Below are 12,747 nucleotides of genomic sequence, written 5' to 3'. Positions count from 1 at the left end.
ATAGGGAATGTTTTCTTAAGAGACACATTGTGCCTGTATCTAGCACAATGTCTTAGGGATAGAAAGTACTAAGTAAACATTATTAAATGACCATAGTGTAAAGAACTGTGCATGAAGAATCAGGAGACTTGGGTTCCAGACTTATTTCTGTTATTATCTTAGGTTATTACCTAATTTAAGCCACTTATGTATTCTGTGTTTTAGTTTCCTCATCTATAAAAATGAGGAGGTGGGACTATATTATCTCTAAAATTACTTCTTTCTCTGACATTCTGTGGTTTGAAGAATTTTATTGGAATGAGAATGTTTATCTAAAAGTTGTGTTTGCAAGTTATTTTTCATATAGCAGTCATTTTCTGACAATTACAACTTTTCTATAATGCATTTATGAATATAGTCCTTAAATTTGAATGTGAATGTAATGTTAAAAGAGTGTGTAATAACTGATTTTTGTCTATTAATAATGCTTTGCTGTTAGTTCTTAACTGTCTGATAGCATTCTTGTCAGCTGTCGCAAGAATCAGAACCCAAAATGTTATGAGTTGTTTTTAATATACCTTAAACTTTGTCAACTAACATGATAGGGATCAAGGGTCCCTGATTAGTTTCTAAAACACAAAGTCATCAGGTTAGTTTTTCATAAGTTGTACTCATTTAAAAATCAAAATTCTGTTTGTTTCCTTGGTGTGTGTTGGGTAGAACCTTACTATTTTATCGGTCATTTGACATAACAATCAATATCTAGGAAGCAAACTTGACCACTGTCTCAACAACAACAAAAAAAAAGTAAAAAATAATTATTTTTAAATCATCAAACACCCAAATCGGTCATTCATAAGTCTAGAATACCACCAGCATAGCATTGTACAGAGCATAAAGTTGTATTGAGAAATTTTCCAAGTATGATTATATCAAAAAGAATTTGTTCTGTGGCACTACTACTGAGGAATTGTACCAGTTGTACCAGTAACCCCAGATGTTATTTGGCAATTCAAACAAATCTTTGGTTGCCCAAAGAAGTTTATAAATTCCACTTATCGATTTTGGGATTGTAGATACAGAAGAGAGTTTGTACGTTATGACAAATGAAAATTAACATTCCATCTATGTACCGTTTTTATTTACTTTGCAGTTTGCTTTGAGCAGGTTGAGGTCTATGTAGGAAAGATTCTGTAGGACTTTCAGGAACTTAGGCCTAGAGGTGTAGTGAGATTTCACACAGGACTAGACTAAGACACAGCCACCTTTATTGATGACAGAGGTTTTTTAGAGAGGACTGCGACGAACTGATAGCAATGAGAAGCGGTCTTTGATACCCATAGCCTTCTTGGGGTGACTCATGTAGTTTCCAGAAGATAACAGAGACTTTAACATTGAATTGCCGCCTTCCCTCAGTGTCCCCTTGTTTGGGGTCCCTCAGCCAAGGAGTTAGTAATAGGTATAGTTATTTTTATTTTTTTAATGTTTATTTTTGAGAGAGAGAGAGAGCATGAGCGGAAAGGGGCAGAGAGAGGGAGATGCAGAATCTGAAGCAGGCTTCAGACCCTGGTTGTCAGCTCAGAGCCTGACGTGGGGCTGGAACCTACGAACTGTGAGATCATAACCTCAGCCATTTCAGATGCTTAACTGACTGAGCCACCCAGGCACCCGATGGATAATCACTATTATAGTTCACTTTTTTCTTCCTATGAATAGAACCCAGAAATAATGTATGTTTATATTTCTGCCACTTTTAGCTCTTTGTTCTTAGGTAGTTCTTGATTTTATCTGTGTGTCTTATTTCTTGCAGCTAGATTAGCATCTCTAGCACAAGAATTATTGTATTGTTACTTTTTTTTAAGTTTATTTATTTACTTAGAGAGTGGGTGAGTGAGCTGGGAAGTGGCAGAAAAAGAGAGTGAGAGAGAATCCGAAGCATGCTCCACACTGCCAGCATGGAGCCTGATGTGGGGCTCAAACTCACAAACCGCGAGATCATAACCTGAGCCAAAGTCAAGAGTCAGACATTTAACCAACTGAGCCACCCAGGCGCCACTGTATTATTACTTTCTATAGAATACCTGGTCTAGTACTAGGCACCTTCTAGGGTTGACTCTGTAAGAGGAAAGATAACCAGCAAAATTATCTAGAGGCTGCCATGGGAGTAAAGAGAGACCTTCTGTGTCTTTGGTTATGCCTGATTCATTTATTCATTCTTCATATTTGTATTTTTTTTATATTGAAGGAGAGTTTTTAGTGCTGAAGCCCTAAAGCAGTTACCTGTAAATGTATTCGAGCCCACTGCCTTCCAAGAACCTCCTGTCTAGACGCACAAACATCCACAAATAACATGGCAAACTGTGTTCATATCATAGGCAAAGATGCTTTGGGAGTGGGGTTACAAAGTTATGCGAGGCTCTGGGAAGATGTTGTGGAAGGAGAACTGTAATTTAAGTTATGTTTTGAAGGCTGGGTAGCGTTTAGTTTTTGCATGCTTTAAATTCTGAAGGTATTGTCCCATCTCAACTCAACCCCCCCAACCTTGTAAAAAAAAAATACTGTCAACATAAGTTATTAAGTTACATTTGGCTTTGCAGAGCATATTAGCATCTTTTGTAGTTGGTGCCACTACTGTGGCATACAAAAAAAGTGTAGGATGCACTTATGTGTAGCCCCATACTGGTGGTCTCCAGATTTATTTAAGATGACCCTGTAATATCACAAAAAGAGCAGTGGAATTGGAATCAGAAGACCTGGGTTTATGATCAAGGTTGGAAAATGTTTGGCACATTTCCTAGGTGCTCAAGAGCTTAAGAATTCTGTTGACCCCGGGAAGGTATGGGGGTTGAACTAGGTACTAAAACAGATTCATACTATTGGATGGCTACCTAAATAATAACAGAATGTTAGAACAGGCCATGAAAGCCGTATTTTGCTTAGACTAGTTGAAAGCCTGTATGTAAATATTTACAGAACAATCATTAATATCTTTATACCTCTGTTAAATGAAGAGGCAGGTTCAGTGGCTGTAGGCCTAAAAAGAACATTAACAAAAATCCTAATAAAAATACAGTGATCTTATAGGAAAGATGACCTTATACTCTGTTCTTTAGGACAATGCTTCATTGTTTTTATCATTCAAATTTGATAAGGGTTTCTGCTTAATTGCTTTTCAAATGAAAATACAATTCTAAAAAGAATATAATGGTAAAAGCTTTTTGTGAACATGAAGTGTTTGCTTTTAAAAACTGTAATTATTTTTTAATTCCTCCATTTCTTTGCCTGATAAAGGTAATGACATTTCCTTCCAAAGGAAAGACATTTTTGAAATGGAATTAAATTGAGAATAGGGTTTGTTTCTGTCTTTATACTATATTCCGCCTACTTACGAAGAGACCCTATCATCCCTGCAGCAGCTTCTTCTGTATGTCTGTATGCCTTAGATGACCTGTGCAATAGAAAGATTAGCCGGTAATTTTCTCTTTCCTCTAGACAAAGTTGCACTTACCCACCCTCTAGTTTTTTTCCCAGTGATGCAAGGTACTGTTGTGCTGCAGAGCTTCCTAACTCAGCGGCATCCTTTTAAGAAATACTGGAGGCTTTATAACACTACCAGTTAATAGGGAGGTTTGTAGGATGCCTGGGTGGCTCAGTCGGTTAAATGTCCGACTTCAGCTCAGGTCATGATCTTACAGTTCGTGGGTTCGAGCCCTGTGTTGGGCTCAGTGCTGACAGTTCAGAGCCTGGAGCCTGCTTCAGATTCTGTGTCTTCCTCTCTCACTCTGCCGCTCCCCCCCACTCACACTCTGTCTCCCTCTCTAAAAAATAAGCATTAAAAAAAAAATAGGTTTGTGATGCAAATTTGGAATGCCTGATTCTAAGATGTTCTGATTTACTTTCTTAAATACGCTAATTTAGAGTTTCCTGCTTTCATCTTTCTTAATCACTCTTCCTGTAATTTTCTTTCTCCATAATATTGGAATATTTGTTTTAATTTTTTTTAAATAATATTCCCCAAACACAACAATTGATAATTCAAAGAAGGTTACATTTATCCATGGCATTTGTACTTCTGTTACTGCAGGTCTTGGTACCCACCTGTTTGAGAGGCATGAGACTTTCTGATTTAATCATTTCAAAAAAGCAGAATGATTTGGTATCCTGTCTTAGGCAAGATTTGATAAAATCTGAGCTCTTTTTCTGTCTTATGTTACATTTTTTTAGTAACTTTGGGCTACTTGTTTACTTTCAGTCCTGTTGCCTCTGGTAATCCTGTGTAAAACCTTATAGAATATGGTAATAAACACTGCAGAAGAGTTTGAATGTTGAGAATGAAAGATTTTAGAATTAGTCCTCCCAGTTCAGTGATTCTTAACTTTGTTAATAACTGTTATTAAGTGAGTCCATTTTTACTGACAATGAAGAAATGAACCTAAAGGAGTAGTTACAAAATTGTGGAAATTTTATGATTTTTATACTTCTAGAAAGAGCTATGAACTCTTTTGGAAGGAAGGAAATTAAATGGAAAAAAATAAATAAATTAAAAGAAGAGGCTTCCCTCACCCTCCCCCAAAATTGAGAAAGCCGTGGAAGGGTGCACCAAAAAAAGTCTTTGGGTTCTAGGACATTAGAGAAGTTGAAAAGAGAAGTCTGATGTTCCATACTGAATTATCTAAGCAATGTGATAAAGTGAAAGATAGAATAAGGATTTAGAAGTCAGGTGGATCCAATTTCAAATCCTGACTTGGACTTTATGAGCTCTGTGCCCTTGGCAAGGTATTTCATCTCTTTGAACATCAGTTTCTTCATCTGTGAAATGGAGATGAGAAGACACACTTCATAGAGCTGATGGAGCATTCTATATGGATGGAGCGTATAGCATAGTGCTTGGCCACAGTGGCCTCTATAAAATGTCAGCTCCTATCCCCTCACATCAGCAGCCCCCTTAGCAGGTCACTTTTATCTCTGGGTTTTGGGCCAGCAATAAGGCCATTAACTCAAGCAGCTTGAATCTAAAGTATTATTCACTACTTTGATATCTGGTGTTAGTGAACAAGAAAAATGATTCCTAATTTTGTAAACCATTGCTAAGATTAATAGACTTGGCAGAATGACTTGTGTGTATATAGAAGACATTTTATCTAAAATATTCCTATGATCATTATACATACCTTACCCCCTTCTTTTTTTTTTTTTTTTCCTTTTCTTTAATATGACTGTAAAACATGGATTGGGAAGTAAGTAAGGCAGAATAGTTTTCACTTGTATGAAAAACGGTTGCTGGGGTTTTCACAGTTGAAATCACTGCTTGCAAGGAGATTATGGTTGCAGCATACTATGGGAGAATAAGAATGATAATGATGATGCTAACACTACTGTATGCTATTTAACTCATGTCAGTCCTATGGGTACTATTAGCCTCATTTTGCAGATGATGAAACCAAAGCACAGAGAGGTTAATAACATTTCTGCTTGCATAGTTAGGAAGTAGCAGAGCCAGGATTTGAACTCAGACAGTCTGGCTCCAGAGGCCATGCTCTTAATAACTGTCTTATACTGGGAGGACTAAGAGAAGACAGTCCTTTAAATGGGAGCAAATGTCCTAAAGTGTGGCAAGTTGTTTACTTTTAGATTTGCTCTACAGGTATTCTGAGAGAAGCCTCACAAAGTGTATCGGTATTACTATTGAGACCAGACCAGATTACTGTATGAAGCGGCATTTAGGTGACATGCTGACCTATGGCTGCACAAGGCTAGAGATTGGGGTACAGAGTGTCTATGAAGATGTGGCCAGAGATACCAACAGGTAAGATGGGGCAAATGATTTTGCACAAGTCGTCTTCTACTCCCACTGATTATATCTATGTTCACACTCATTCTCTCCACCTTGCTACCAATCTTAGAGAAGGATGGATAGGTTTCCTTCTCCTCAGAGTCATTCTTCTATCTCTGCTCTTAATTCCATCCCCATTCCTTGATTTCCAGCCTTTTCTCTACTGGCTCTTTTCCAGTAGCCTGTAAACATGCTCTTATTTCTTCCTGTCATAAACAGCCTTTCCCATATGGAAAGCAGAAGGCAGGGCTCAAGATCAGTCGTTTAAAGCTGGAGAGAAGGCGAGGAACATGGGTTTGAATAAGAAGGAAGTCGAGGTGATATTTAAAAGATTAGTTTTTGTGAAGCAGATGCCAGTCGGCAGAGTAATGAAAGGTTGGTGGGCAATGGTTGTAAGTTTTGAGAAATTTGGGAGGTAAGGAAGGATAGAAATAAGGATTGATAGAGCCCTATGAAGCTCTCTTCTAGAACTCTAGAAATAGATCACTAAGTTGGGGAGAAAAGACACACATGAAAGGTTAGTTGTGTAAGGAACTTTATGATTAATTGGTGAATTAGAGAAAAACAAAAGATTTTAGGACTTTATTAGGCAGCACAGATCATTGACTGTAGGTGTAAAGGCAGGCTTCAGGGAATTGGTATGTGTTGAGTTGGGTCTACTTTACTGGGAGGGGCAGACATGACTGGGGGTTGTGGTAGGAGAAGGAAGTAAAAGAGAACTAGGGAAACTTATACCAGTCAGCATCTTAGAAACAACCAGGAAGAATGCCAGGCTGAGGAGGGAGGAATCTTTCCTTTAGGTAATAGAGGTCTGTTAGATACTTTTGAACACAGGGAAGAATTGCACAGATATCAGACTTAAGAAAGATTAACCTGAGTAGAATGCACTCTTGTAGGGGGAGTCTTAAACCGGAAACACTGGTTTGACTGCTGCTGTGATCAAGGGTCATACCTGTGGAGATGGGAAGAGTCTCTTGAAGGTCAAGAAGGCTTTCTGAAAAGAATGACGTCAGACCTGAGGCTTAAAGGAAGAGTATGACTTAGGTGGGGAAGAGGAAGATTATTTCAAGCAGAAAGAAGCATACAAACAAACTCCTGAGCACATGGCATATTTCGGGGATTCGGGGTAGGTTAGGTTGGTTACAGCATAGAGCATGAGGTAGGAGAGTGGTAAGAGGTGAGGCTGCAAAGATAAGCCAGGGTGGCCAAATGATGAGGAGCCTTAGAAGTCAGCCCAGGGAGTTTGGGCTTTAATCTGAGGACAGACTAAACTAAGTTGTGATAGGAGCATACCTACGTTTTAGAAAGATCCCTTTGTAAGGATCACAGTATGGGAGTGGATTAAGAAGAACAAGCTAGAAGGAAGACCAGTTAAGAGACTGTTGCACTCATTTAAACAAGAAGGTGTTTAAAGAAGGTGTTAAAGAAGAAAGGTGTTCTACACCTACGCTGTCCAATATGGTAGTACGAGGAACTAAATTTTTCATTTTAATTAATTAATATAAACTGAGTGACTATGTGCCTAGAGACTGTGGTATTGTACAATTGACAGTACAGTTTTAGAGTACTGGATATTTGGATGGTGTGTCAGGAGAGAGGCCTGGCCTAGTCATATAAATTGGGAAATGATTAGCAAAAAGAGATTGGAAATGGATGGGAACATCCAGAGTGGGCTGGAGTCCATGTTTCTAGGAATTTTTTGTGGTGAACGGGAATGTCTCAGAGATGAAAGGATTGACATAGGGCTTCAGTCATTAGTAGCCCCAAATTGTTCTTGGGCTTGCTTCCTACTTGGATGTGATACTGGAATGTTAAGATGATTTATCCAGCTGGCCGCAAATGATTCTGCCCTGTCACTAAATCATTCACTTTTCTCATTTTTAAAGGACCTTGCAGACCACCAGAGTGAAATCTATTTTGTACATAGGTGTCACTCTATGACACCTAATTTATTTCTACAAATAATTTCAAAAGGTTTTTAGAGGAAAGAGCATCACAAGAGGCTGCTTCTGCCTGGTTTTGAGCCCATTATTTTTTTTTTTTAACTTAAATGTGTATATTAGTAACCTTACTTTGGCTGATGATGCTAAACCAAATAATTTTAGTAGACATTAACTCTGGTTACCCCAGTCATTTACTGTCAGAACCTTGAGTAGGTACATGAGGAATTTCTGAGAAATATCTCAGAAGTGAAATGATTTATTTCCAGGCCTTCTCAGAGATAGAGACATAAAAATGATTTTCTGAGATTTTTATTCCCCAACCATATTAGTCTTCATTATAGATCGTTTTTCCTCTGTTTCTTGTGTTAACCTTCTTGCCCTTTTATTTGTGTAACAGGTAGTGAATTTTCTTTCCTCAGGGGCCACACTGTGAAGGCAGTCTGCGAGTCATTTCACCTGGCCAAGGATTCTGGTTTCAAAGTCGTGGCTCATATGATGCCTGATCTGCCAAATGTGGGACTAGAGAGGGACATTGAACAGTTTACAGTAAGTGTTGTCTTCAACCAGGCTGATTTAGACTGCCTCTGCATGCTGCTTCTACCCCCTCTGCTCTTTGTGATTATTTGCTGCTAATGTTTCCCCCATTATTAAAGCAATATGTCCTCATTATGGAAGAGTAGAACACTGTAAACAAAGAAGAGTCATTCTTCACAGTGCCCACACCAAATAAAACCCTAACATTTTAATGTACTTCCTTCTAGGATTTTTTTATGCTTAGGCTTTTCAGAGGGATATACACACAGACGTATATATATGGATAGATAGATATAGATATACACACAGATATATATATATATATATATATATATATATATATATACGCACACACACACACACAAACTGGCATATATATGATAAGTAATTATTTTAATTGCTTTTTCACTTAATGTTATATAAGCATTTATCTGTGTTAGTCAATGTTAACATATTTAAATGTGTGCTTAATTTCCATTGAATAAATATGCCTTACTTTGCTTAACTACTTCCAAATTTTTTAAATTGAAGGTATTACCAGTTTTTTGTATTGTAAATAGCACTGCAGGTAAACAATTTGATGCCTATAACTTTTTGTAGTATTTAGGACTGTTTCGTTAGGATAAATTCCCTGCAGTAGAATTGTCAGGTAAAGGTATAAACACTTCAAGAGTCTCTCCATATTACTTAATTGCTTTTCAGAGGGTTATAACAATTTATACTCACTTTAGCAGGGTTATTTTTTCCCCAAATAACACTCTCCTGTTTATATATTTATATACACAGATAGTTATAATGTTTCTACCTTTGCTAATTTAGTGGATAAAAATGTCATTTCAACTTGTATTTTGTAATTATATTAATACGCTTTTTAGGTTTGCATGCAATAATCATAATTCATCTTTTTAGAATTGTGCATTTTTGTTCTCTGACCAATTACTCTATTGGATATGACTATTTTTAATGTTAATTTAGATGAACTTTCTAGGTGAGGACATTATAGATTCCTTGTTTGTTTGTTTTTATAGTTGTTACACATATTTTTACCCAGCCTGTCTTGGGCCTTTCACTTTTGTATCTGCTGTCAAATCCATCCTATTTATTTATGATTTCTTCAGATGCTTCTGAATTTAGAACTGCCTTTCTCTTTCAGGATTTCCTTAAATAGTGAAAGAAAATGTTTGGGGTTTTTTCTGGGTTTTCTCTTCTTTGATATTTTAATATCTAACTCCGGGTTGGCTGGGTTTTTGTTTGTTTTTACTCTCTGTCACATGTTGGGAAATGAGATTGGTAAGAACTTTTTTTTTTTTTCCTTTAGATTCTCAGATAGGGAAAGTGCCTTAGGGATATTCTTGGAGAGAAGAGGATGAAAGTATTAAGTTATTTTATTCACAAAAATATTTTACTCTATTTAGAAAAATGGAATTCACTTTGCCTTACTTGTGACATTAATAATTCTTTCTTTCCTTTTAAATTTTTTTTATTTTTAAACCCATGAATTACAACTGAAGATAGTACTAATCCATAAATGTCCCTGTTACTAATTTCCCCATGTTAGCTGTGTAGTAGATTTTGAATCTAATAACCTCTCCTCAGTAGTTAATAGCCAGGTACTCAGGCTTCAGGCCTAAAAGTCCTCTGAAACACTTTTCTTTAGCACAGCTCTTAGGTTAATCAGAGATATAGCTAGAATTCATAACTTTAGGTATCCTTGGGGAAAAAATTATGGCATGTTTCAAATAATAGCAAATAGTGGAGACTTACTATTCATTTTCCTTAGTGTCTTCAAAATAAAGAAAAGTTCAGTGATAATATTGCAAAGATAACCCTTCATGTAAACAGATCTGTCTTCCTTGTTTGTAATCTTTTCAGAAAAACTCAAAGAGAATATGAACACTATATTATTTCTTTTCTGACTACATCCCAGCACATAAATGAGTGACAAAATAGAGCTGACATGAGAAATCCGATTTCTCTCTAGAGAAAAATTTTCTGCAAAATTAACTTAATATCATCTTAAATAATTTCTACAAATCAATAAGAAAAAAGCAGAAAGCTCAATAAGAGAATGGGCAAAAACACTTGAACAGGCACTACTACAGAAATACGATATTTGAACAGCCAGTAAACATATTTAAAAGTTGTTAAAGTCGGGGCGCCTGGGTGGCGCAGTCGGTTGGGCGTCCGACTTCAGCCAGGTCACGATCTCGCGGTCCATGAGTTCGAGCCCTGCGTCGGGCTCTGGGCTGATGGCTCAGAGCCTGGAGCCTGTTTCCGATTCTGTGTCTCCCTCTCTCTCTGACCCTCCCCCGTTCATGCTCTGTCTCTCTCTGTCCCAAAAATAAATAAAACGTTGAAAAAAAAAAAAAGTTGTTAAAGTCATTAATCTTCAAAGAAATGAAATTTTAAACTATGATGCGTTCCTATTGTATTCTTACCAGAAAAGCTAAGAAGAGGTAAAATGAAAAAAGACAAAATCAAGTGTTAGTAAGAGTATGGAACAACTAGAACTCTTTCTTCATTTACTGCTTGTGGCAATAAATTTACATTGGTATATCATGGTAAAAAAAACTGACATTATCTGCTAATTATGAACATATGCATACCCATGTCCTAGGAATTGTACTCCTAGATGTATTCTCAGCAGAAATGCCCACATATATTTACCAAAAGTCATGGTTACAAAGTACTGTTGGTAATATCAGAGCAACAAGAACCCAAGTGTCCATTAACAAGAGAATGTGTAAATAGTGATATAGTCATACAATGAAATACTATAAAAAAATAATTAATTACAACCTTATGCAACAACATGACTGACTCTCTTCAACATAAAATTGAGCAAAAGAAAACAGATCCAAAAGACCACCTAACACACATTTCTGTTAATATGAAGTCCAAAAACTTTGGGCGGAATTGTAACTGGAAATAGGTATGAGGTGGCCTTTCTAAGGTTTTGATACGATTTTTCTTAATTTGAGTATCTGGGTGCTGGTTACATGATTTATAAAAATCTGTCAAGATGTACACTTGGAGTTTGTGTACTTTTCTGTATTTAAGATACACTCCAATAAAAATTCACATAAAACTTTTAAAACTAGTTTTTGTTTAGGAAATCTTGTTTGGGTCTATTTGGAATTCACAACCTTTCCTGAACTAGTAGGCAGTAATATTTTATACTTTAAAACTTTTTTCCCTACTTTATTTTATTGTCACATCATTAGCAACCCACAGATATATTTTCCTTAATGTGTTTTGTTCCATAGGAAAGGTTGCTAAATCGGGGTTCTGCTGGTATAATTACACAAGTCTACAAAATGTTATCTCTGTAGAGGACAGGGTAGCCTTTCCTGGCACGGATCCATAAAGCTACTACCCAGCCTGCTGAGATTATCACAGCTGTATCTTGGGTTGTATGCTTACAGTATACGTGTTATAAATTGGCTAGATCTTACACCTTGTTGTTTAGGTCATTGCTGGGTCACTACTCTTAGTGTCTGTTTATTTGCATCTGTTTATTGCAAATTCACACTCTCATCCAGTGGTAGATGCACAGCTTATAGCTGTGTGTGATACATAGCATTTACTTCTATTTTCCAGTAACTCAGAAATGAAGTTTTCTTTTTTCTTAACTTCGCCCTTTCCACCTATCCTCAGATAGAGCTTACTTATTACTCAAAATAACTTTTAGCTGGTTTGGTGTTTTATTAATTTAAAAATTAGACTGCTCTTGGGGGAGGGGAAGGAAAAAAAAAAAAAAAAAGAGGTTAGAGTGGGAGAGAGCCAAAGCATAAGAGACTGTTAAAAACTGAGAACAAACTGAGGGTTGATGGGGGGTGGGAGGGAGGGGAGGGTGGGTGATGGGTATTGAGGAGGGCACCTTTTGGGATGAGCACTGGGTGTTGTATGGAAACCAATTTGTCAATAAATTTCATATACATAAAAAAAAAAAAATTAGACTGCTCTTGGATATCCAAGCTAAGATTGCTAAAAATGCATGAAGAATGTCTATTTCTCTTTAGGAAAAATTTCTCTTCAGAATCTCCTCTCAGTTACCAGAAGTCTTTCAAAGTCCATTAATGCTGGACACTCACAAGTTCCCCCCCCACCCCCACTGAGCTGTTTTTCCCCCCAAAGCCAATGTGATTAAGTTACTGTTTGGCAGGGATGGCTAGAGGCATTTCTTATTATTTGTTTTGTTTTTAATGCCTTGTTTTAAAGGCTTATTACTTAAGATAGTGTCATAGGGTACAGGTTAAGAAGAGTATTATATCAGAAAAGACCACCTGTTACAGTCTCCTCAGTTGAGGAAACAGGCTTCATGAGATTAAGTAACTGTTAGTCAGTGGTGAGTCTCCAAGCTCTTAGGTAAGCACCCCTTCCATGGCATCTTTCTGTGTTAGCTTTTCTAGGTGAAGGGAAGTCTGACTATGAATGACTGTGTGTGACCTGAATGAT

The 12,747-nt window shown here is 36.9% G+C and overlaps 1 protein-coding gene across 1 annotated transcript in view; it reads left to right on the top strand.

The window, feature by feature from the left end:
• The window catches only part of ELP3 (elongator acetyltransferase complex subunit 3), a 98,824-nt gene that overhangs the window by 39,419 nt on the left and 46,658 nt on the right, over nt 1–12,747 (top strand). The window contains exons 8-9 of the mRNA XM_047091706.1: nt 5,624–5,785; nt 8,175–8,301. Coding sequence (XP_046947662.1) covers nt 5,624–5,785; nt 8,175–8,301 — 289 coding nt within the window. The remainder of the gene's footprint in view (nt 1–5,623; nt 5,786–8,174; nt 8,302–12,747) is intronic.

The sequence above is a fragment of the Lynx rufus genome, unplaced genomic scaffold (assembly GCF_022079265.1).
Source record: "Lynx rufus isolate CCGP_SWC_20201006 ecotype Redwood Valley unplaced genomic scaffold, mLynRuf1.p SCAF_3, whole genome shotgun sequence".
Lineage (NCBI taxonomy): Eukaryota > Metazoa > Chordata > Mammalia > Carnivora > Felidae > Lynx > Lynx rufus.
The sequence above is the reverse complement of the archived record's forward strand: the minus strand, read 5'-3'. Positions and strand labels throughout refer to the sequence as shown.